Consider the following 21,657-nt stretch of genomic DNA (forward strand, 5'->3'; position numbering starts at 1 on the left):
CTTTTTAGTTCAAAATTTTACTAGAAGGCCTAGCTAATACAACAAGGCAAAGAAAAGATATAATAATAATAAGCAGCCATGAGGACTGGAAAAGAAAAATAAACTGCTACTCTGTACTTTGTAGACTAAGAACCTAGAAAGCCTAAAATAAGATACAAATGAAGCAAAATTTTTAAGTAAATTTATAATGATTCCAGAATACAAGATGAAGCAATAAAAACCAATTGTTATTTGTATGTCTCAGTTGTTACTTGCATTTAAAAATATTTTTATATTATAAAATCAAATGATTAAGTCCAATGAATTATGTCTAAGGCCTTTACTTTGAAAATTACCATATATTCTTAAGAGGAATTAAGGAACATACTATGTGCATGGATAGAAGATTTAATATTCTAAAAATTAAAGCTAAATAAATAATAAATAAATGAAAATATTGCTCCTATTGGTTTTAATTTATGTGGAATTTAATAGATTCCAGATAAGTTAATTTATATTGAAATGAAAAAAACTAAGATTAGCAAAGACAAATTTTATTAAAAACAACAAAATTGCAGAACTACACAGTATACACAGTATACGACTTATAAAACTAAGACTATTTTGTTCCAAGGATAGACAAACCAAGAAAATAGAACAGAGAACAGAATCAGAACACCTTCTATACATGGTCAATTCCTTTATCTCAAAGATTACTCTGCAGTGTAAGAAGAAAAAATATTTTCTACAAATGGAACCAGATCAGGTATGGGAAAAAAGACTATCATCACATATTACACTACATATAAAAGTTGTTTTAGGTGGATTACAGATTTTATTGTAGCATAATTCAAACTAACCATGACACACAATCAGCCAAGTGTCCATAAACTTATGAATGAATGAATGGCACATATACACAATAGAATGCTACTTATCACAAAAATAATGAAATCCTATTATTTGCAACAACATAGAAATGGAGATCATTATGTTAAGTGAAATAAGCCAGGCACAGAAATAAGCCAAGTCCCCAAAACCAAAGGCTGAATGTTTTCTCTGATAATCGAATGCTAATCCATAATAGGGTGGGGTAGGGAAGAATGAAGGAACTTTGGATTATGCAGAGGGGAGTGAGGGGAAAGGAGGAGGTGTGGGGATGGGAAGGATGGTGGAATGAGATGGACATTATCACCCTATATACAAGTATGATTATACTACCGGTGTGACTCTGCACTATGTTCAGCCAGAGGAGGGAGAAGTTGTGCTCCATCTGTGTACAATTTGTCAAAATGCATTCTACTGTCATATATAATATTTATATTTTTATGTAACATGCTTACATATAGATTTATTATAAAAGAAAAAGTATACAAAGCAATCAGAACTTTAAAAAGTGGACAGGCAAATTCATGCTTCTACTTTGGGAAATATTTGGAAAACTATGATATAGCTGAATTTATATAAATCCTCTGATTCCCAATAACACTCCTGTTATGGTTTAGATATGAGGTGTCACCCCAAAAGCTTGTGTGTGAGACAATGCAAGAATGTTCAGACATGAAATGATTAGATTATGAGAGTTGTAACCCGAGGACCACTCATATAGATTAACGGGCAGTAACTGTAGGTAGGTAGGGTGTGGTTGGAGGAATTAGGTCAGTGAAGGTGTGACTTAGGGGTTTATATTTTGTCCCCGGTGAGAGGAACTCTCTCTCTGCTTTCTGGTTGCCATATCCTGAGCTGCTCCCCTCTACCACTTACTTCTGCCATCCGGCCCAGTTGGCAGACCATGGGCTGAACCTCTGAAACCATGAGCCAAATAACCTTTTCCTCCTCTAAATTGGTCTTTTGGTTACAGTGATGAAAAAGCTGACTAAACAACTCATATGTATATATTCTAGAAATGTGTTCATGTATTCACTGAGAACATGTACACGAATCTTCACAGTAATACTACTTATAATCACCAACAAATGGAAAGGGCCCAGATATTATCAAATGTGTCCCCGCCAAATTTATAGATTGAATGTTTAACCCCCCAATGTGGCTATATTTTGGGAGGGGTTCTCTAAGGAAGTTATTAAATTAAATAAGATCATCAGGGTGGGACCTTGATTGAACAGGGTGCGTGTCCTTTTGGGAGACAAGAGTGCTTTCACTCTCAATTTCCCTACCCAGCTCATGCACACACTGAGGAAAAATCATGAGAACATGGCTAGAAGGAAGCTGTCTACAAGCCAGAAAGACAGCCCTCAACAGGAACTAAATTGACCAGCAGCTTGATCTAGGACTTACAGCCTCCAGAACTGTTAGAAAATAAAACTTCTGTTATTTAAGCCACCTACTCTATGGTATTTTGTTATTTCAGCTTCAGCTAAGATGCTGCATTAGTTCATTTTCTATTGCCAATAAAATAATACCACAGATTGGGTAAGTTTGGATGAAAAGAGGTCTATTTTGGCTCACAGTTCTGGAGGTCCAAGGGTGAGGCCCTGCACCTGGTGTTGGCCTTCTTGCTGGCACCATCCCAAGGCAATTCAGGGCCTGCCATGGCAAGAGAAAGGAAGATGTCTGTGCATGCATGTGCGTGTGTACTTGTGTACACATGTGTATGCATGTGTATGTGTGTTCTGGCCTCTCTTTCTTCTTATAAAGCCACCAGGATTTGTTCAGGGGACTGGCCCTTATGACCTTATCCGATCCAGATCACCTCCCAAAGGTCCCACCTCTGAAAACAATAGTGGGATTAAGTTTCCACCCTCTTAATTCTTCACAGTGCAGATTAAATTCCAACACAAGATGCTTCGGGAGACACACCCAAACCACAGACACCAAATGTCAATCAACAATGTATTGGATAAATGATCTGTAGTAAATGCACACACTGCAGTACATTATAGCTCTAAGAATAAATACACTATAATTACATTTAACTATAGATGAATTGCAGAAACTTAATGCTAGGTAAAAGAATCCAGAACTTAACCCATTCACTATACCATTTACATAAAATTCAAAACCAGATAAAATAAATCTATGCTGTCAACAGTCACTTTCCTTGATCTGAGTCTTTGTTATAAAATGCATTTTGTTCTATACTTAAGATCTGTTCCATAGTTTTCTGTGTATTATGTTTCAGAAAGAGTTAAAAAATGACAAGGTAAGGGGTATAGCTCTGGAGATTATCATGATGGATGATAATCAAGATGGAAGCTTCCACCTGAGAAGCCATTCTCGAGGCCAAAGAAAAGATCCAGGTGGTGCATTTGCTGGAAGAAAAACCTTCAGAAAACTCCAACTTGCAAATATTTCCACCCTATATTTATTTTCTCCAATAAAATGTAAAGAACTGTTTCTGAAATATTTAAGGGGCCCTCTAGATGTTTACTGAGCCTATAAAACCCAAGGCTAAGTCATAAAACTCTTAATATATCTTGTCACTATAGTTCAATTTAAGACCACATTTTTTTCATATTTTCACCTAGAATTGTTGATAGGCTGGTTTTTCATAGATCAGAGCCACTTTAATTTTATTTTAACACTTTTGAAGTTTAAAAGTTCTGCTTTCTTAGCAATCCCTACCAACCAACTTTCTGTTCATGTCTAACACCTAAATTAAATGAGCACCTTTTTAGTGTTCCCCCTTTACACAAAAATAAAAATTAGAACACAGTGATAACTGAATAGTGACTTAATGAATATTTTTTCATCTTGTGAAATCTGCTTAGCCACCATACATTATGGGACTGTTAAAGAAAAATTTTTTAAAAGGCCACAGTTTAGGTCTACCCCAAGGCCAACATCCATAACCACATAGCCAAAACTTAAGTCACCCTGATTTAGGTCTCATCATGAAGGAAACACAAAATGTAAGCAATACTTCTTTGTCAGCATGATTAAATAAAATGAAGCCAATCATCCATGAACAATTCAGTTTAACTAGCTCTCCTTGCTCTAAAAAGAATGTGTAACAAATCACAAAAAAGGTCCTGAGCCTTCCTCTTCTATGCTTTATTAATGGTGCCATAACTGCTATTTCTGTCCATTCTCTGACCAAATCTTTGGTTTGTGTATGCATAAATTTTAAAGTTTTTCTTACATGATCTGATTTTATTGACAAGATTTTGGAATCAGTCACCATGCATTAGGAGGGGGAGTATTAAGTGTGAAGACTGAGGACGACTATAATCTGTGGGACCTCTGGGCCAGGACCACTTCACTCTGCATCTGTGTCAGACGCTCCTGTTTGGGATTCTGTGCAATGTGTCCTTCACTGTTACTTCATATTTGGCCTCTCAAAGAATGTTCCTTTAGAGATTTTCTCCAGTGTTGGTGACTTACTTTTTAAAGAAAATGAAGAATTGTGCCACTCATATATGGAAGGTGGCATTTGGCAATAAGTTTCCTGAGGGTGAGGGTGACAGTTCGCAAGGTTCTAAGCTGGACCAAAGAGGTACTGTGCCATGGTCAGGGACAGGAGACTGCAGAGCTGGGCTCTGACCTGCCTCTGCCATTTTACAGACTGGGGAGGCAGGGATGGACTGCTGTTTTTCTTCTCTGGGACTCTTTTTTTTTTCATATCAGTAATCACATGCAGATAATGTGAGATTTGAAAGTAATTAATGGCACAATTAATTCACTTGAGATATGGTGGGCCCTCAATACATTATACAGTTACACTGTATAACTGTCTATAATACAGTCATCATAGTGCCTGTTTCACCCCACCCTAGATGACCATATCCATGGCTCTGATTGTCAAGAGAGCCCAGTAAAAGTAGTTTCCTTAGAGCTCTAAGAGACCTGCTGTTTGAAATTTGAAATCATTAAGAGTAGAATTCAGCAGATGCATGCTCTGCCTCTAGCCACAGCGTATTATAATACACAAATTCAGGTGCAATGGTTAGAAGTGGCACATTAGGAAATTGGGAAGATTTCCTTGGTTACCATATATCCAACATGATTTAGTCTCTCATTGTATATCTTTTAGCATAACAGAATTGTCATCCTATAAATAATACTGCTATATCTGTAGCAGATATTTCCAAGGTGATCCCAAGATTCCAACCTCCTGGGGTCCACCCCTGCATAATTCCCTCCCCTTGAGTGTGGATGGGACCTGCTCCTATGATGGGATATTTCTCTCATGATTAGGTTACAATACAGGGTGAAACGAAGGTATTTTGTGGATTTAAGTAGCTGACTCATAGTTAATCAAAGGGCAAATTATTTCTGGTTGGCTGGACCTAACTGGGAGAGCTCTTTAAAAGAGAGTTTTGCGGTGGGAGTGATTTGGAGAGAATGGGTAAAGGGTAGAATGGAAGAGCTGGAGGAAAAGATTAACATTAAACAGAGACATGAGGTGGGAGGGAAAGGGAGAGAAAAGGGAAATTGCATGGAAATGGAAGGTGATCCTCATTGTTATACAAAATTACATATAAGAGATTGTGAGGGGAATGGGGAAAAAAAAACAAGGAGAGAAATGAATTACAGTAGATGGGGTAGAGAGAGAAGATGGGAGGGGAGGGGAGGGGGGGATAGTAGGGGATAGGAAAGGTAGCAGAATACAACAGTTACTAATAGGGCATTATGTAAAAATGTGGATGTGTAACCGATGTGATTCTGCAATCAGTATTTGGGGTAAAAATGGGAGTTCATAACCCACTTGAATCTAATGTATGAAATATGATATGTCAAGAGCTTTGTAATGTTTTGAACAACCAATAAAAAAAATTAAAAAAAAAGAACTGAAAAAACTTAACACCAAAAAAAACAAATAACCCAATCAATAAATTGGCTAAGGAACTGGACAAACTCTTCACAGAAGAAGAAATACAATCGATCAACAAATATATGAAAAAGTGTTCACTATCTCAGCAATGCAAATCAAAACTACTCTAAGATTTCATCTTACTCCAATAATGGCAGCTATCAAGAATACAAACAACAATAAATATGGGGAAAAGGCACACTCATACATTGCTGGTGAGACTTCAAATTGGTGCAACCACTCTGAAAAGCAGTATGGAGATTCCTCAGAAAACTTGGAATGGAACCACCATTTGACCCAGTTATCTCACTCCTTGGTTTATACCCAAAGGACTTAAAATCAGCACATTACAGTAATGCAGCCATGTCAATGTTTATAGCAGCTCAATTCACAATAGCTAAATTATGGAGCCAATCCAGATGCCCTTCAACAAATGAATGGATAAAGAAAATGTGGTATATATACTCATATTATCAGCTTTAAAGAAGAGTGAAATTATGGCATTTACCAGTAAATGGATGGAGTTGGAGAATATCATGCTAAGCGAAATAAGACAGTCCCAAAAACACAAAGGCTGAATGTTTTCTCTAATATGCAAATACTAATTCACAATAAGATGAGGGGCACTAGAGAAGAATAGTGTTACCTTAGATTAGGTAGAGGGAAGTGATGGGAGGGGAGGACAGAGGATGTGGGAACATAGTAGAATGAAACAGACATTATTACTTTATGTATATATGTGACTGCATGACCAATATGATCTACAACATGTACACTCAGAAAAATGAGAAATTATATTCCATCTATGTATATCAAAGTGCATAAGTGCATTCTACTATCATGTATAACTAATTAAAATAAATTTTTAAAAAATCAAAAAAAAAATAAAGGTATTGTCCATTTACAACTAAAAAAAATGTTAAAAAAAAAGAGAAACTAATGTGACTCCATTTTTGAGAAACCAGCCTCTATCTCAGAGCAAAGCCTGTCCAAGGAAGGGGGTGTGAGCCTTGTCCTTGGAAAAACCCACAGAGCACTTTTAAGCACATACCCACCCTGCTGAGTTGTTTGTCTGTAAATAACAGGAGAGGTCTGTGACAGCCGCCAGGTGACCCTGATTCAGACTAGGTGAGGACCCATAACAACCCCCCTAGCAACCTCCAATCAGCATTAGACAGGGAAAATACCTGGGATGCCAGATGACCCCCCCAGTAGTTTATGGTGGTTGACAACATGTTGGGAAACCATGTAGTTTAGCACGTACACCCCTCGTGGCCTAAACCAATCAGTTCAAAGGAACCCCCCTTTTGTACTAGCCAATCACCCCTACCCAACTTGCTCCCGCCAGTGAATGTGCGAATCAATGTTAAGTGTTGCTGTTTGACTTTCCCGTGGTATGGAATGTTTTGCTGAGTGATATTGTGATGCATAGAGTATCTCCCCAAAACCTATAAAATCTCACTGAACAAAGGACCGGGACTCATTCCCTGGGACCACTGCATCGGGAACAGTTGTGAGTCCAGGCTTGAGCTTGCAATAAAGACTCTTGTGTGATTGTATTGGATTTGGCTCCTGGAGGTCTATTGGGGTCCCAGGAATCTGGCATAACAGAATGTAGAGGGAAGAGGAGAGAGTGGGGAGAGAAGAGAGGAATTCTCTGGCTGGCCTTGAGGAAGTAAGCTGTCACGTTGTGAAGAGAGCTACATGGCAAGGACCCAGTGCAGGACAATTCTCCAGGTGGCCTTGGAAAGCCCCAGTTGGTCTCCTTTCCTTGTGTGTAATTCTCAAGAATAACTGCAGAACGTGCTGGATATGCAACATCCTGAGATAAGGAGGGACCTTTTCAGAATAGCCTTGGCTCTGTGTTGTTTCCTCCTAGAAGAGCAAGTTCTTCATGCCTTAGCCCAGTGATATGTGTTTCCCCTGGGATATCAAGCTGCTTTCCAGGGTCCCTCAAGCGGGTATATGTAGATGAGACTCTCTGCCTTGGGTGGCTCTCTTGTGGTTTGCCATGAATCTTAGGTTTTTGTTGTCTCTTAGTGCCTGGCTGTAATAAACCTCTGCCATGTAACTTCTTAGGTATGTGAGTGCTCTGTCTCACCAGAATAGGGCAAGTAATCTCACACAGTGAACCTGCTTCACACCTTCTGAGCAGGCTAAGAGCATCTGTGGCCAACAGCTAGCAAGAAAATGGGATGTCAGTCATTCAGCTGCAAGGAACCTTCAATCTGAGAGAACTTAGAAGTGGATCCTCCCCTAGATAAGACATTCCAGATGAGGACACAGCCAGCTGACACTTTAATTTCAGCCTGAGGCACTCTAAGCAGAATCTCAGACTTGGCTAAAACATTCCAAACTGCCAACTCACAGAAACTGTGAGATGATAAATTTGTGCTGTTTTAAGCTGCTAAGTGTCTGGTAATTTGTTATGCAGTACTGTGTCCTATAGCCAAAGGGCATTTAAATGGAATTCTGTTCATCATTTCACATTCCTATCCCAGGAGTGTTTAGGTGATGTCTAGGATGCTTCCCTGTGTCCTTGAAGTTAAGGGGAGTTATGCAGGATGAAACACCTGAACCCACAAAGTCAAATGAACAGTTCCTGGGAGCTGTGCTAAGAACACTGTGGCCCGGGCTAGTGATAACTTGCACAACCAGGAGAGGACAGACAGGCAGGCTATAGGCTGCCAGAGAGGCTAATGGGTGGATGGCAAGGCTTAGTGGATTGACTTATGCTGGCTTCCAGAAGTCAAGACCCTAACCCAGCTGAGAGCATTCCTGGGGCTATACACTGGACATGATAACCCTGGGAAGATAACCCCATCGTGTCAAATGCCAGCACTTCCCAACTTCAGGAGAATAAAAAATGGCTACATGGTATTCCAGCATTTCCAGCCAAAATCCAGAGTGGGATGCCCAAGAGGATGGCATTCTTCATATGCGGGATGCACTGTGAAGGTTAAAAGAGGGTTCACAGTTCAAAGTTCCTATTCCTGGCTTTGACAGAGTGGTTATTTACATCTTCCTATGATATCACTTGAAAACATGAAAAAAATCATAGGAGTTGGCATTGTGAATATCTTAAAACCTGAGCTCCTGTAACAAAACAAAAGAAAAAAAATCACAAGCTAACACCATCAAGTGAGGCTGATGGTCTCGTGGGTGAGGAGCTATTAGTCACTTGTTCTGACTTTTGAGTAGCATTCCTTCGATTCATACATGATAATGGGACCGATTAACTTGAATGTTGTAACAGATGGTTACCACACAGTTTAAAATAAGATGCCAGTTTGCTTATCCCCACAGAGACACTTCCATGAAAAAAAAAAAAAGTGACAATTCTTCATGAGAAAGATAAGGGATTCTTGCCCTAAGTGTGACCCTATGATTTCTTTTAATAACACTGAAGTGCACACCTCCCCCTAGAACTACCCGATCCTCTCTTTCTGGGGATTGCTGCACCTTGTAAGTGCTTCTGTGAGAGTTGCCTCCCTAGGACTGTGATGCTTGGCTCCCAGTCTGTCTTTCTTGTGTCTTTGGAGCTCCTTTGGGATAGGAACCTTGTGTTTCTTGTCTTAGTAGTTCTTGATACCAACAATAGTGTTTGGTCTACAATAGTTGTTCAATAAATGTTTTCCAAATGAATGGACAATTATAATGCTGGTGAAAATGATTTATCCTTTTGGTCAAATTCTTAAAAAAGAAATACCTATCACTCTATGCAAATAAAATAAAATATTTCTAAAGCCAGCCATTGTTCAATATTTGGTATTTCTTGAGCACTGTGCAAACATCACTTGGTTATTTTTCGTAGTGGCCCTACAAGAAAGGCTAACTCATGGCCTGGTAACAGATAAGAATATGAAGCCCTATGATGGTGGCCTGATGAGGTTCATGCTATAACCAGTATGGTGCTAAGACATGAACCCTGATCTCTGAACCTCTGAAACTTGGTGCAAGTTCTGTGCTTAACATGTGCCAGGCCCACAGAGGAACATGGCACCTCCAGGCCTGCCCACCAGAGGCCTCTGCTGTGAATGATGGGTGGAGGGTGCTCCAAGCACCACCTGTCAGAAGACAAATCTGGAGTTAGGAAACATGGGGAACTATTTTTAGGGGCAAGGAATGGTCCCATTAAATGGGAGGCCAATGGAAACCCCATGACACAGAGGGAAGGGGGGGCATGCAATTGTCTGGATCTTGAGTGTCCCTCAAAGGCACAAGTGTTGAAGTCTTGGTCCCCAGTTGTGATGCTAATGGAGGTGATGGGACTTGTAGGAGGTGGGATGTAGTGGGAGGAAGTTAGGTGACTGGGGGCATGCCTTTGAAGGGATCACTAGGACCCCTTCTCTTTCTTTCTCTCTGCTTCCTGACTGCCATGAGGTAAACAGACCTCCCCCAACATGCCTCCTACCCTGATTATATTGTGTCACCACAGGCCCAAAGAAACAGGGCCAAGCAACCATAGACTGAAACCTCTGAAACAATAAGCCAAAATAAATCTTTCACTTATTAAGTTGATTATCTCAGGGATTCTGTTATAGTAACACAAAGCTGACTAACTCAGAGTAGAAACTGGAAGAAAGAGATGAATGCAGCAGCCCCTGAGAACTATTGGGTGGGAAGACACTTCCTGATCCTTCTCTGCCCACAAGCATAGTGTTGCTTCTAGTTCTTTGTTTCCCTGAAAACCTGGGTCTCAGCAGCCAAATCCACTCATCAATTCCTTGTGCTCAGAGGCACATTTGGTACCAGGCACAACTTCTTACTTGAAACACCTTCCCTGGGCTTCAGGCTCCTGTTATCCCTGGCTGGCTTTTTCTGTTTCCCAGTCCATGTGTTCTCTGTCTCCTCTGCAGGATGCCCCTCTGTCTCCTCCTGCAGAGGATGCTGCCCCTGCTGCTTGCAAACCTTTAGTACTGGAGCACCACAGCTGGAGTCCTAGCAAGGCTTCTCTTTTTCTGTCCCTTCTCCAGAATAATGCCTCTAACCAATGCTCACCATTGCAGAGAGCTGTGTCAGAGGCATGGTGGGAGGGTCCTCCAAGGAGCTCACTCCACCCTACAGATTTCACCATGTATATTTGCATCCGTAGCCCTGACCTCTGTAACTCCAGATTCACACGTTCAACTAGACAGCAACTTTACAAAAATCTCAGGCTTTTCCTGACAGTGCTGGCTTCTTCCTCTCCCCCAGCCCACCCGACACAGTAACATTATCTACCCACGAGGTAGGCGCAACATTCTGGGGGTCACGTTGACTCTTCTGTCTGCCACAGCCCCATCCAATCCCCCATCAAGGCCTGGAGGTCTACCATCAAAACATGTCCTGCTTCGATATCTACCAACTTCTTGTCATTCCCATTGCTCCCCCACGGCCCTGCCCACTTCCCTTCTCCTGGACTACAGCAGCTGCCTCCTGCCTATTCTTCCTGCTGCTTCTCTTTGTAACTCGGTCATCCATTCTTGATAGAGAAACTAGAATCTGTCAGATGTAAATTTAAATGTGTCACTCACCTTCTCAAACCCTCTGAAGGAGGCATATCCTCCCTAAAGTAATACCCAAAAGACTCTCGAAGGTGCCCTGGGCCTGGGCTCCAGTTCCCCTGCCTTCCTTCCTGGCTTTTCCAGCCCTTGCTCCACCTGCACACATGACACTGCTTCTGTTAAGTACACCCAGTCTGTGATGCTGTGCCCCCTATGCCAGGAATGTTGATGTCCCGGCTGGTGCCATCACTCCCTGCCCTCCTCTGGTTTGCTTAGCCCCCTCCTTTCACCTTGTGCTCCCTTACCTTGCTTTTTGACTTCTTCACAGCAGCCAGCATTGTCTCATTTCATATTTATAGTTTACTTGTTTATGGACTTTCATTCTCTGTGGAATTTCATCTCCTCCAGGGCAAAGATTTGTATCTGTTTGGTTTGTGAGGAAGCCCTTGACCTCAACAGGTCATTCAGTGGGAGCATAGCAAAGGTGTTCACTGGGGGACTCTATCTCAGTTTGGTAGCTGCTATGCATCTCTGACTTTTGGATGGAAGAGAATGCAGCTCAAGCAAGCCAAGCAACTTGTTCAAGCTCTCCCAGCTGACTGGGACTGAAGCCAGGGTTGAGATGCCTCTGAGGCCTGCAGACCTCCACATTTAGGACTTCTCTAGCAGATTCCCTCCAGTACAATTATCCTTGCATGGAAACAATTCAATGCTATGATTTAGGTGTCCCTAAATGTTTTTGGACATCTATATTCCAATGTCCTGTGTATGCAATGACTACTGTGTTATACAGACATGCTTCTGCCCTTTGGCTCATGAACATACTGCAGTGCCTCCCACAATCTTACACATGGCTGCTAGCTTCCAGATGAGGTAATGGATGTCACTTCCTAAACCTAGAGACCTCTGGTCTCTGAATCTTCTTACTTTTGAATACAGCAGGGCCATCCAATGGAGAAATGGATAGGCCAGTGGATGCGCTGGCTGGCTAGTCATTAAAAATGAAAACTGGTTTGTTTTCTATCTCTGAAGGTCAATCAGTTTGAGTTGCTGAAGGTTGGACCCTTCTAATGTGCCCAGAACTGTCGTGGGTTGGGTGTCACTATGCCCTCTGGGGTTGTAATTTAAGGGAAGACTGGTTCCCGGATCTGTGGGATATTTGAGTATTCAAGGCTGGCACTCCACTGGATATGGAGCCTCAGAGATAGATGGGGCTGCCTGTCCCCGTGACTGGGGAAACTGGGCAGACACCTGAACACTGGAAAGAGGATACTGAGAAAGTAGAGTCAAGTACCCAGGAGGGACTAGCTGGAGGACAGGCAACACTAACTGAGCAAAGCCCATATTTTGCCAAGTTTTTGGACCATGGGTTATTATGTAGCCAAGGAAGGGGAAGTTTCCCCACTTGAAACAAAGCTATTTCCTGCCCACCACAACTGGTTTAACTGTACTTGAAGCAAATGGACTTTTTTCACTAAATATTTTTTCCTATCAATTTTTCAATCTTACATGTGAACAGGAAATAATATTGCATATAAATAGTTTATTCACAACTCTTTTAAGCACTAAACTACTAGAAAGAAGAATTTATACCTCCTACCCAGTAGTACTGGGTATAAATCTCAGATCACAGATATTTGGTAGAGTTTTGTTTTCCCCATGGACAGTGACAGTTGAGGCCCCAGGAACACAGCCCATGGGTATGAGGGGAGCAAGAAGCTGCTGCCAGATGGGTTGTGGGGCTGGGGATCCCCACCAGAATTTGACCCTTAAGCAAGGGCTTAGACTAGACCCTTGCTTAAGGGTAGAGAAAAAGAAAAGTTCAAACAGGTCAGATGGATAGTGTGCTGGGTTTGTGTTCCTACCAGCCTAGAGATGGCCTTACTCTGCAGAGAGACATACACATACACATTTGCCCATGTACCTCCCTTGTTTCCTATGTGGGGAGTGTGGAGACATGTTTTGTTATAGGCTGCCTTTTCGAAGCAGAACCCTGACCTTCAAACTCATTCCTCTATGTGCCTTTGACAGCCTCCCGAGGTATGGGCTGGTGGTGTGTCTCCTCAGCCTCTTGCTAGCATAGACCAGGATGGGGCCTAGATCTCTGCTCCCATTCTTCTCCATTCTCAGTATACAATGTAAGCAATGAGCTGTTTGAGAATTTAACACATTAATTTGGTAAGTTTGGGTTTTAAAGAGGTGTTTACCAAGACTGGATGATTGAAATTCCAATCAGACAAAATATAAATCAATATATGATACTGTAGTCTCCACTTATCAGCAAGGGTATGTGTTCCAAGACTCCAAGTGAATAGTGCTGGATTCCAACATAGATTGTTTTCCTATACATATACACCTGTGATAAAGCTTAATTTATAAATTAGGCAAGGTAAGAGATTGATGATAATAACTAATAATAAAATAGAATAACTGTAACAATACATTGTAATCAAAGTTATTTAAGCTTACAAATTCATCATTTCTGGAATTTTTCCATTTAATATTTTCAGAACATGTTTGATCATGAGTAACTGAAATGTGGGAAAGTAAAACTGCCAGTAAGGTAGGAAGCTGCTGCATATGGCCAAAAAATACAGGAAAAACAACCAAGAGAAGAACCAGCTTTTGTTAAGCATGATAGGTCTAAAAGGAGAAAGACAATGTAGTAGACTCTATATATGCACCTTCAACAGGACTCTGAGCTTCAAATGAAGCAGTGTGTTAGTGCAATTACTCTGATACCAGTAATCTCTGGGGTTGAACTCCATACAGGTCTGAGCTACTGCTGCATTGAATTGAGAGTAATGCATAAAACTTGTTTTCTTCTCTATGAAGAGCGAAACTTGTTTAAAATACCATATCTCAATTAGTCACATGGAAGCATCATTGAAATAGCCAGCTTCCACAGCAGGTGGTTCAAATTACTGTCAACCCCTATGAATTGTTTCATGCTTGTGGATCAGTCATTGCTGTGGAGGTGAGACAGAGCAGGGATGTGGGTGCCAATCACTGAGGTGTTTTTGATGGCTGTGCAGAAGCTGAGATAATAATTTGTCCACAGTCACAATGTGAGTTCCAATACAGTGACTGGGGAGACAGACACTGTTCTAAAAATCAAGCACACTGTTAGTGAGGCTCCCCAGGTCCTATGACTGAGATATGACTGCAAATGTGCCCAACACAAAAAAGTCCCACGAATCATCACCCCTTTCTCAGTGTAGGTGCATCCTGCACCTCTCTCTTGCAGCAGATGGATGAGTATTATTCTGACAAGCAATGGCTTAAAACCAAGAATACACAGAAGCTCCAAGCTGGTCAAAACACCCAACACATTACTTTTTGGATGTTTCCCATTTGCCCTGAAGTTCTACACTCTACCCTTCTGCATGCCATTCTCCTCCCAGAAGGTGAGCATGGACCACATCAATGAAATCTCTGCCATCTGTCCTACCAGTGAATGGCACTGGTCAGAGCTTGCATGGTGGAAGAAGAATGTGGTTGGAGTCTTATTTCTCCATCATTTTCTCTCTCTCCAAAGCCACAGCTCTCTCCATACAGCTACTCTCACCCCTTGCCTTTTTGATCTGCACAAGGGTAGCAATGGCCTCTCCTGGGCTACTGCCTGGCATGGCACTGTCATTCACTGGTATCCTCAAACCCTGCCCATTCCTCAGCAAACAGTCCCTTTACAGAATCCCTTCATCTCATTAGGTATTGTGGGTCATCTTTCTTCCTACTAGGGTCCTGACTAGTCCACCCACCAATGTATAACCTATAGATCCTTCATTACTGTTTTTTTTCTGAAACACTCAAAGGTGCTTAGCAATTTTCATTGGGTTTTGGCCAAGAGACAAAAGAAGCTCCATTCTCTAAGAGTGCATTGTGGGCTGCAGCACCTCAGCAGAATACTCTCTCCTCTAGCCAGCTCTGCTTTCCTGTTTGTCTGGAATGTCACACTGGGGTGCATCTTCAAGGGCCAGGGATCTGGAAGTGAGGCCACTCCCCAGCAGACAGAAAGAACTGGCTAAAGGCCAATCAGAATGAGAAGGCTGTGCTTCCCATCTATAGCAGAAATGGTTCCCACGGATTGAGAACTCTATGTCCACTGCCAGAGGTGTGTGGCTTGGGAAGAAGGGCACAGAGTCTTCTATATTATGTTTGTAAAGTTATGAATGTAGTTTTGCTATAATTTGTACTGCAAGTGATCAAGAGTGGATAGGTATATAACTCTGCCTCAGGAAGAACCTTTTTCTGTTGCAGACATTGGGTTTGAACTACTTACTTTTTCCAGAGGGACTTCAAAGAAGAGACATTTGTGTTGTTCCCTGAGTGTCTTCCTTGTTGGAATGTTAGGGTGAGGAGGAAATGTTCAGGAGAAGGAGACTGAACTTAGGCTTTGCTTCCTCAACCCAGAAGCCAGAAAGGCTGAGAGGGCAAGGGACCGACAGCTACATGAGGCATGTGCCACTGAGTACTCAGAGAGCTTCACAGGCCAGCTGTGTTCTCACCTTTGCAGACGGACAGCTGAGGCCCAGAGAGGTTACACAACTTGCTCATGTACATGGGAATAAACAAGAGTCTCCTATTTTTCTTTTAAGCTCAGGATCTTTCTTATCTTTTGTTCATCACCCATGGAGGAGCAGGATGGGTAAAAGAGAGAAGCAAGGCAGAGAAGCATGGAGTTCTCTTGGAGGAGTAGTTGGGATTTAGGAACAAAGGAAACAACTCAGAAAATATCAGCAAAGCATAACCTGCTCATATGCCCTACATCCTGCCAGCCCCAGGTGGGATCACATTCAGTCTTTACAAAAGGTTTGGTACCAGCACTGAGAGTCCTGATGGATCACTGCTGGGAACCTCAGAACATGCATCTCCCTCTTGCTCACTGAGTGGGTTAGGCCAGCTCGCTCAGTCACTGAACCTAAGGAAAGTGAGCCTGATGGCAGAAGCAACTCACCTGCCTGCTCCAAAGCTACCATGGTTGCCTGCTCTATCAAGTCCCGCTCGATGAAGCTCCTGAAGTCCTCACTGTACACACTCAGATCTGGCAACTGGAATGTGTAGATTGGCATCTCCAGAGGGAACTGTTCATTGTTGCATTCATTTGCTACGTGTGACCGGGCCAAGGAGACAATGGCTGAGCTGGCGTGAGAAATCCCCCGGGAAAGTCGCTTTTCTGCAGGGAAGAAGGAAAGACAGCCAGAGTAAGCCTAAGTGTGGCTCTGTGTACATGCAAATACATGAGAACACACAAAAGTCCTCATGCATGCACACATGACACCCAAACACATGTGTATGCACATACCACACACATTCATTTATACATAGGCACACAGATATACACAAGCATATTTCTACCCTGCAGGCCTTTCTGCTGTGCGACTAAAATTTCTACCACCCAGTGTGTCACTTCCTCATGCCTAGCACAGAAGCGCTCAGAGGTGAGCTGCAACTCCACTGCACAAGTGCACATTAAAATTGTCACAGGGCACCAGGCTTGCTTTTGGGTCTGTAGTTACATTTAACTCAATTCATCAGAGCTGTCCTCTCCTAGCATTGAATGGCACAAGGGTGGCTCCTTATTATTATTTTTTTTTCATTTACGTATTTAAAGAAATAAGCGACCTACTCAAGCTTTTTCCCCCTGTTTCTAAGATTTTTAAAGATAGGTTATTTTACTAATGTTCCTCTGATAAACACCTCCCACATGAACATCCTTGGGATATAAACATGAATCTTTACCTGTGTTTCTTTTCCATCTGTAAATACTTTTGTCACAGCATTCTCAGATATGATGGTCTACTCTGGTCTTGTTCTAGTCTAGGCTTTCTAAGCAATGAATAGTAATGCAGTGTTAGAATCACCTAAAAAGTATGCATCTTTGTTCTCTTAATGCAGAAAAGCATATTTACTTTTTAAAGCCCTGTGTTTAATGGCTACGTTTAACTTAAACAGGAATTCTTAAACATATGATGTGGGAAATAATTTTTCTTTGTTACAGTGAGTATTTGTAACTTTTAACAACAGATCTCTTATTTTCCTCAGGAAAGGAGGATCACCAGTGTTTGAACTTGATTATTTTATAAACCCTGTGGCGAATTCCTAAGTATATTCCCTTGATTTATAAGGACCCCCATTTTATTTCAGATGAGCCTGCTCACTGGTAAGGATGCCCCCTGGAGGTGCACTGCTAGTGGACATACTATGGACATACAGAAAATCCCAGCCTGCACCTTCCTCCAGAGCAGGAGCTTCCTACATGCTCATTTATAGGATTAGCAGAGAGAAATGACGTTAATAGAATTTGGCTACAACAGACTAATAGGCAGAGGCTTTTGATCCTGTGTTAGTTTTTAAATTCAAAATTAATTCACAGAAGTCTCATGTATTTGCCCACTTAAATGAATGGAAAGTCAAAGACACAGAATATATTTCAGAATAGATGGTTTTGATTTGCCCGCAATTTCATTCTGAGACAACAGGACTAAGTTGTTTTAAATTTTGAGAAAAAGCAAAAAGAGATGTAAAATCACAGGCCTTTAAAAAGAAGAAAACTGGAACACTTGGACCTGTCATGTGTTGATGACCATTGTTTCCTCACTTGTTCCAGATCTTTAAGAGCAGGAGCCAAGGAGACCCCAAGTAGATCTGCCTCTTGCATACCATGCTGAGCTCACATATTTTTCATAGAATTTGTTTTTGAGTCTGAGAAAGAAGAAACTGCCTGGAACTGCCCCATCTTTGGGTGTAATGGAAATGGACTTCAGATGTTAGAGAATCGAGGGGCCATGCACACCCATAATCTGTTGGCCTTGGGTTGGGCATCTTCTCCCCAGTCAGTCCACAGGACTGCTGCAAAACAGTGGGAATTTTTTAACCAGGGGCAACCATTCTCCTTCTGCATTTAACAATTGGTAACAATTTATCAATTTATAGGATGCAATTAGGATCTTACAAACATTGTGATTAGAGGTAAAAAGTGATTAAGAAAATTTAAACATCAAATATTTGGAATTAGTCTCAAGAAAAAGCATTTTTTAACTAAAACAGATAAATTGAAGATCATATAATTACAAATATGTGTTTCTAATTCTGACACCTTTCTGTCCCTGTCATCACCTCCACAACTGCACATGGGTAACCACACATACTCACATACTGACTTTTATTTTTCAGTGCTGGGGATGGAACCCAGTGCCTTCTACGTGCTAGGCAAGTACCCTCAGTCACACTCTCAGCCCTGATTCTTTAAACGTGGACCCAGTGATTCTTCTTTTAGAGGTATAAATGAATAAAACATTTTATAAGAATTACCATGTTCACAGTTGTGCCTCACGAAACAGGAAGATAAAAAATAAATCACAGTGAGAGCATGTACAGAATTTCCCACCTGCTGATAAAGCCAACTCCAACACTGATGATTTAGGCCAGGGGAGGTACATGACTGTATTTCTGTTTTTTTTTTTTTTTTTTTTTTTTTTTTTTTGTGTGTGTGTGTTTCTAAAGCTCAGGCATCTGGGGCCGAGCTGACTAGGGAGAAGATGCTCCACCCAAGGCCAAGCAAGTCTTAGAGGATGACTCTAAGGAGTGAATGTTTCATATGCAAACCAAGTAATTCAGAGTTTGAACCAGGTCTTCTGTCTGGCTCTGGGGACCCAGGACCCAATATTTCTTTGCTTTAATCACCCTTGGATCCAGGTACCAGACAATCAAAGACAGGCCCCATACCTCAGAGCCCACTGAAAGGATGGCAACTAGCCAGTCCAAGATCTGCTTGCTTTTCCACAGAACACATAATAAGAGATCTCCCCCATGCTCCCCTCCCCACCCTGCTTCCTGACCGACCCTGTGTGCCTCCATATGGAATGCAGTTTCCAGGCAATTGTGAGGAAAACCTTCTTCCCCCATCCTTTCTGTGTCTGTGTGTCTTACTATACTTGATTAAAATAATCCTGAGTACGTTTTAAAGCAGGTGGACAAGACTTTGATTGAGAGACAGATACAAATATTTTAGACTCTGTAGGCCACACAGACTTAGTATTGAATACTCTGTAGCATTAAAACAGGCATAAACAATACATATGTGAATGGGCACGAGGGTGTTCCAATAAAAAATTATTTAGAAAACAGGCAGCAGCCCGATTTTGCTTTAGGGCCATCATTCGTTTACCTATGATTTAGACTGTGGAATGCTTTATTTATTTTTTTAATCACACTTTGATTTCTCAAAGACCTCAACTAGGAGAGACATAAACTTGATTCAGAAACTATATAATTTGTTTTATTAAAAATCAATATATCTGTCTTGTAGACTTATTTTACTATGATAGATTCTTTTTTTTTCTTGAACGATATCTGGTAAAATTCCAATAGAGCAGGTGCCAGTGACACTTATTAGGCCATGATTCTGCCAATTGCTCTAGAAGCCGAGAAGCAGGTCCTTCTAGTATTCTCACAGGAGGATAAGATAATGGCAAGGATGTTTGCTGCCCACAAACCTATGTTTGAGCAGGAACTGCCGTATTGGCACCTGCCTGGAATTATTGCTGCCTGAGAGGGACCAAGAGCTTAACTCTGTGAGTCTGAAGGCATGGACAGTCTGGAGGCCCTCGGGGAGAATGGAAGAACACACCTGTCAAAGTAGTCCCTCCTGAACCAGATCTAATGGCAGAAAGGAAGCAGACCTTGAGAACAATATAACAAGAAGCACAAGACAGTGCACAAGCCTCAGCATTCTTCCCCTAAACCTTCTCCAGGGATGCATAGGAGCAGAGGGGTGGGAATAGGTGAGGCTCCACAGGCTGGGGCTGGGGAGGGCATTCTGGTTGTGCCTTTGGTCTCCCCAGCAGAGCCCTGGCAGGTCACTGCCTCCCCCATTGTCACTGCAGCGTGGGTGAAGAGCTGCTCGAGCCAATGCCTGCTGAAGGATACTGCCAGGAAGAGGCACCAAAAACAGTGAGCACACACACCCTGACACACCCTGACAGCCTGGCAGTTACCAGAGAGCAGGCAGCCCCTGGAAACAAGCCATTTCTTGAACAGTGATGCTGGGAGGTTCCCTGAGGAGAAAAGCCAACTATGGGGAAGACAGCAAGTGGGGAAAGTTTAGAGCCTGAATTAAAACATTCAAGGCTCAGCAATCCCAAGAGTGGGTATATATCCTAAGGAAAGGAAGTGAGTATGTTAAGACATTGCATTCCCATGAATACTGCAGCATAACAGTCAAGAAATGGAACAACCTAAGTGTCCACCGGTGGATGAATAGATAGAGAAAATCTGGTGCATATATGCAACAGAATACCATACAGCCATAAAAGAATGAAATTCTGTCATTTGTGACAACATGGATGTACTAGAGATCATTAAGTGAACTAAGTCAGACACAGAAAGGCAAATTCCACAATATCTCACTCAGGTGTAGAAGCAAAAACAACTGATCTTAAAGAAGTAGAAAGTAAAATAGTGGTTATCAGAGGCTGGGGGTTGGGGGCTGAAAGAAAGATAAACTGAGGTTGGTGATTGGCTACAAAATTACAGCAAGATTGGGTAATAAATTCTAGGGTTCCACAGCAAAAAAAAGGATTACTGTAGTTAATTATAATGTATTGTGTATTTCAAAAACAGCTAGAAGAAAGGATTTTGAATGTTTATAACACAAAGAAATGATAAATGTTTGAGATGATAGAAATGCTAATTACCCTGATTTGATCATAATACATTGTATATGTGTATTGAGATACCCTTCATACCCCATTAATACATATGAATATTATATGTCAATTTAAAATAAAAGAAAAAAATTGAGGCTTTTAAACTTCAGTGCTTTTCTTTCACAATCTCTTTCAGAGGAAGACTAGTCCAGAGCCCAATGCCTTTTCCTGAAGTATGCTGATATGGATGATAACCACAGGCACTAGGAGCTCACAAGGAAATGTGGGAAACATCTGATGAGTGCAAGCATGGTTAAGGGAAGTCCACAAATGGACCAAATTTAAAAACGAACCTCATAAACAAGTTCAATGAGATAAAGAGAATATTCGAATATGAAATGCTACTAATGACAAAGAACTAATTTGTAATGAAAAATGCAAATGTTGACTCAAAGTGGATGCATATAGAAAATGAATCAGGAGGTCAGGATATCAGGGTCAAGCAAAGCTCTTAGCAGATATGAAATAAGAAGACAATGGAAGAAGGGTTGCAAAGAGATCAAGGAAAATAATTTGAACTGAGAATTTTTATTCCACTAAACAAAAATGTAAGTCTATCAAGTAAATGTATACAGGCACTTAAGGCCTTAGGAGATTCACTAGGCCAAAACACTTTGGAAGTAGTCTTTGAGGAAATATTCTTTCAGCAACAGAGAAATGAAAATAGGCATGTGTCTCTTGAGGACAAGGATATATTCTGAGGAATGCA

The 21,657-nt window shown here is 41.4% G+C and overlaps 1 protein-coding gene across 1 annotated transcript in view; it reads right to left on the bottom strand.

Moving 5' to 3' along the window:
- The window catches only part of Otud7a (OTU deubiquitinase 7A), a 131,310-nt gene that overhangs the window by 57,524 nt on the left and 52,129 nt on the right, over window positions 1-21,657 (bottom strand). Inside the window, exon 4 of the mRNA XM_077800293.1 lies at window positions 16,196-16,414. Within this exon, the coding sequence (XP_077656419.1) occupies window positions 16,196-16,414 (219 nt within the window). The remainder of the gene's footprint in view (window positions 1-16,195; window positions 16,415-21,657) is intronic.

Source organism: Urocitellus parryii, chromosome 6, assembly GCF_045843805.1.
Source record: "Urocitellus parryii isolate mUroPar1 chromosome 6, mUroPar1.hap1, whole genome shotgun sequence".
Classification (NCBI taxonomy): domain Eukaryota; kingdom Metazoa; phylum Chordata; class Mammalia; order Rodentia; family Sciuridae; genus Urocitellus; species Urocitellus parryii.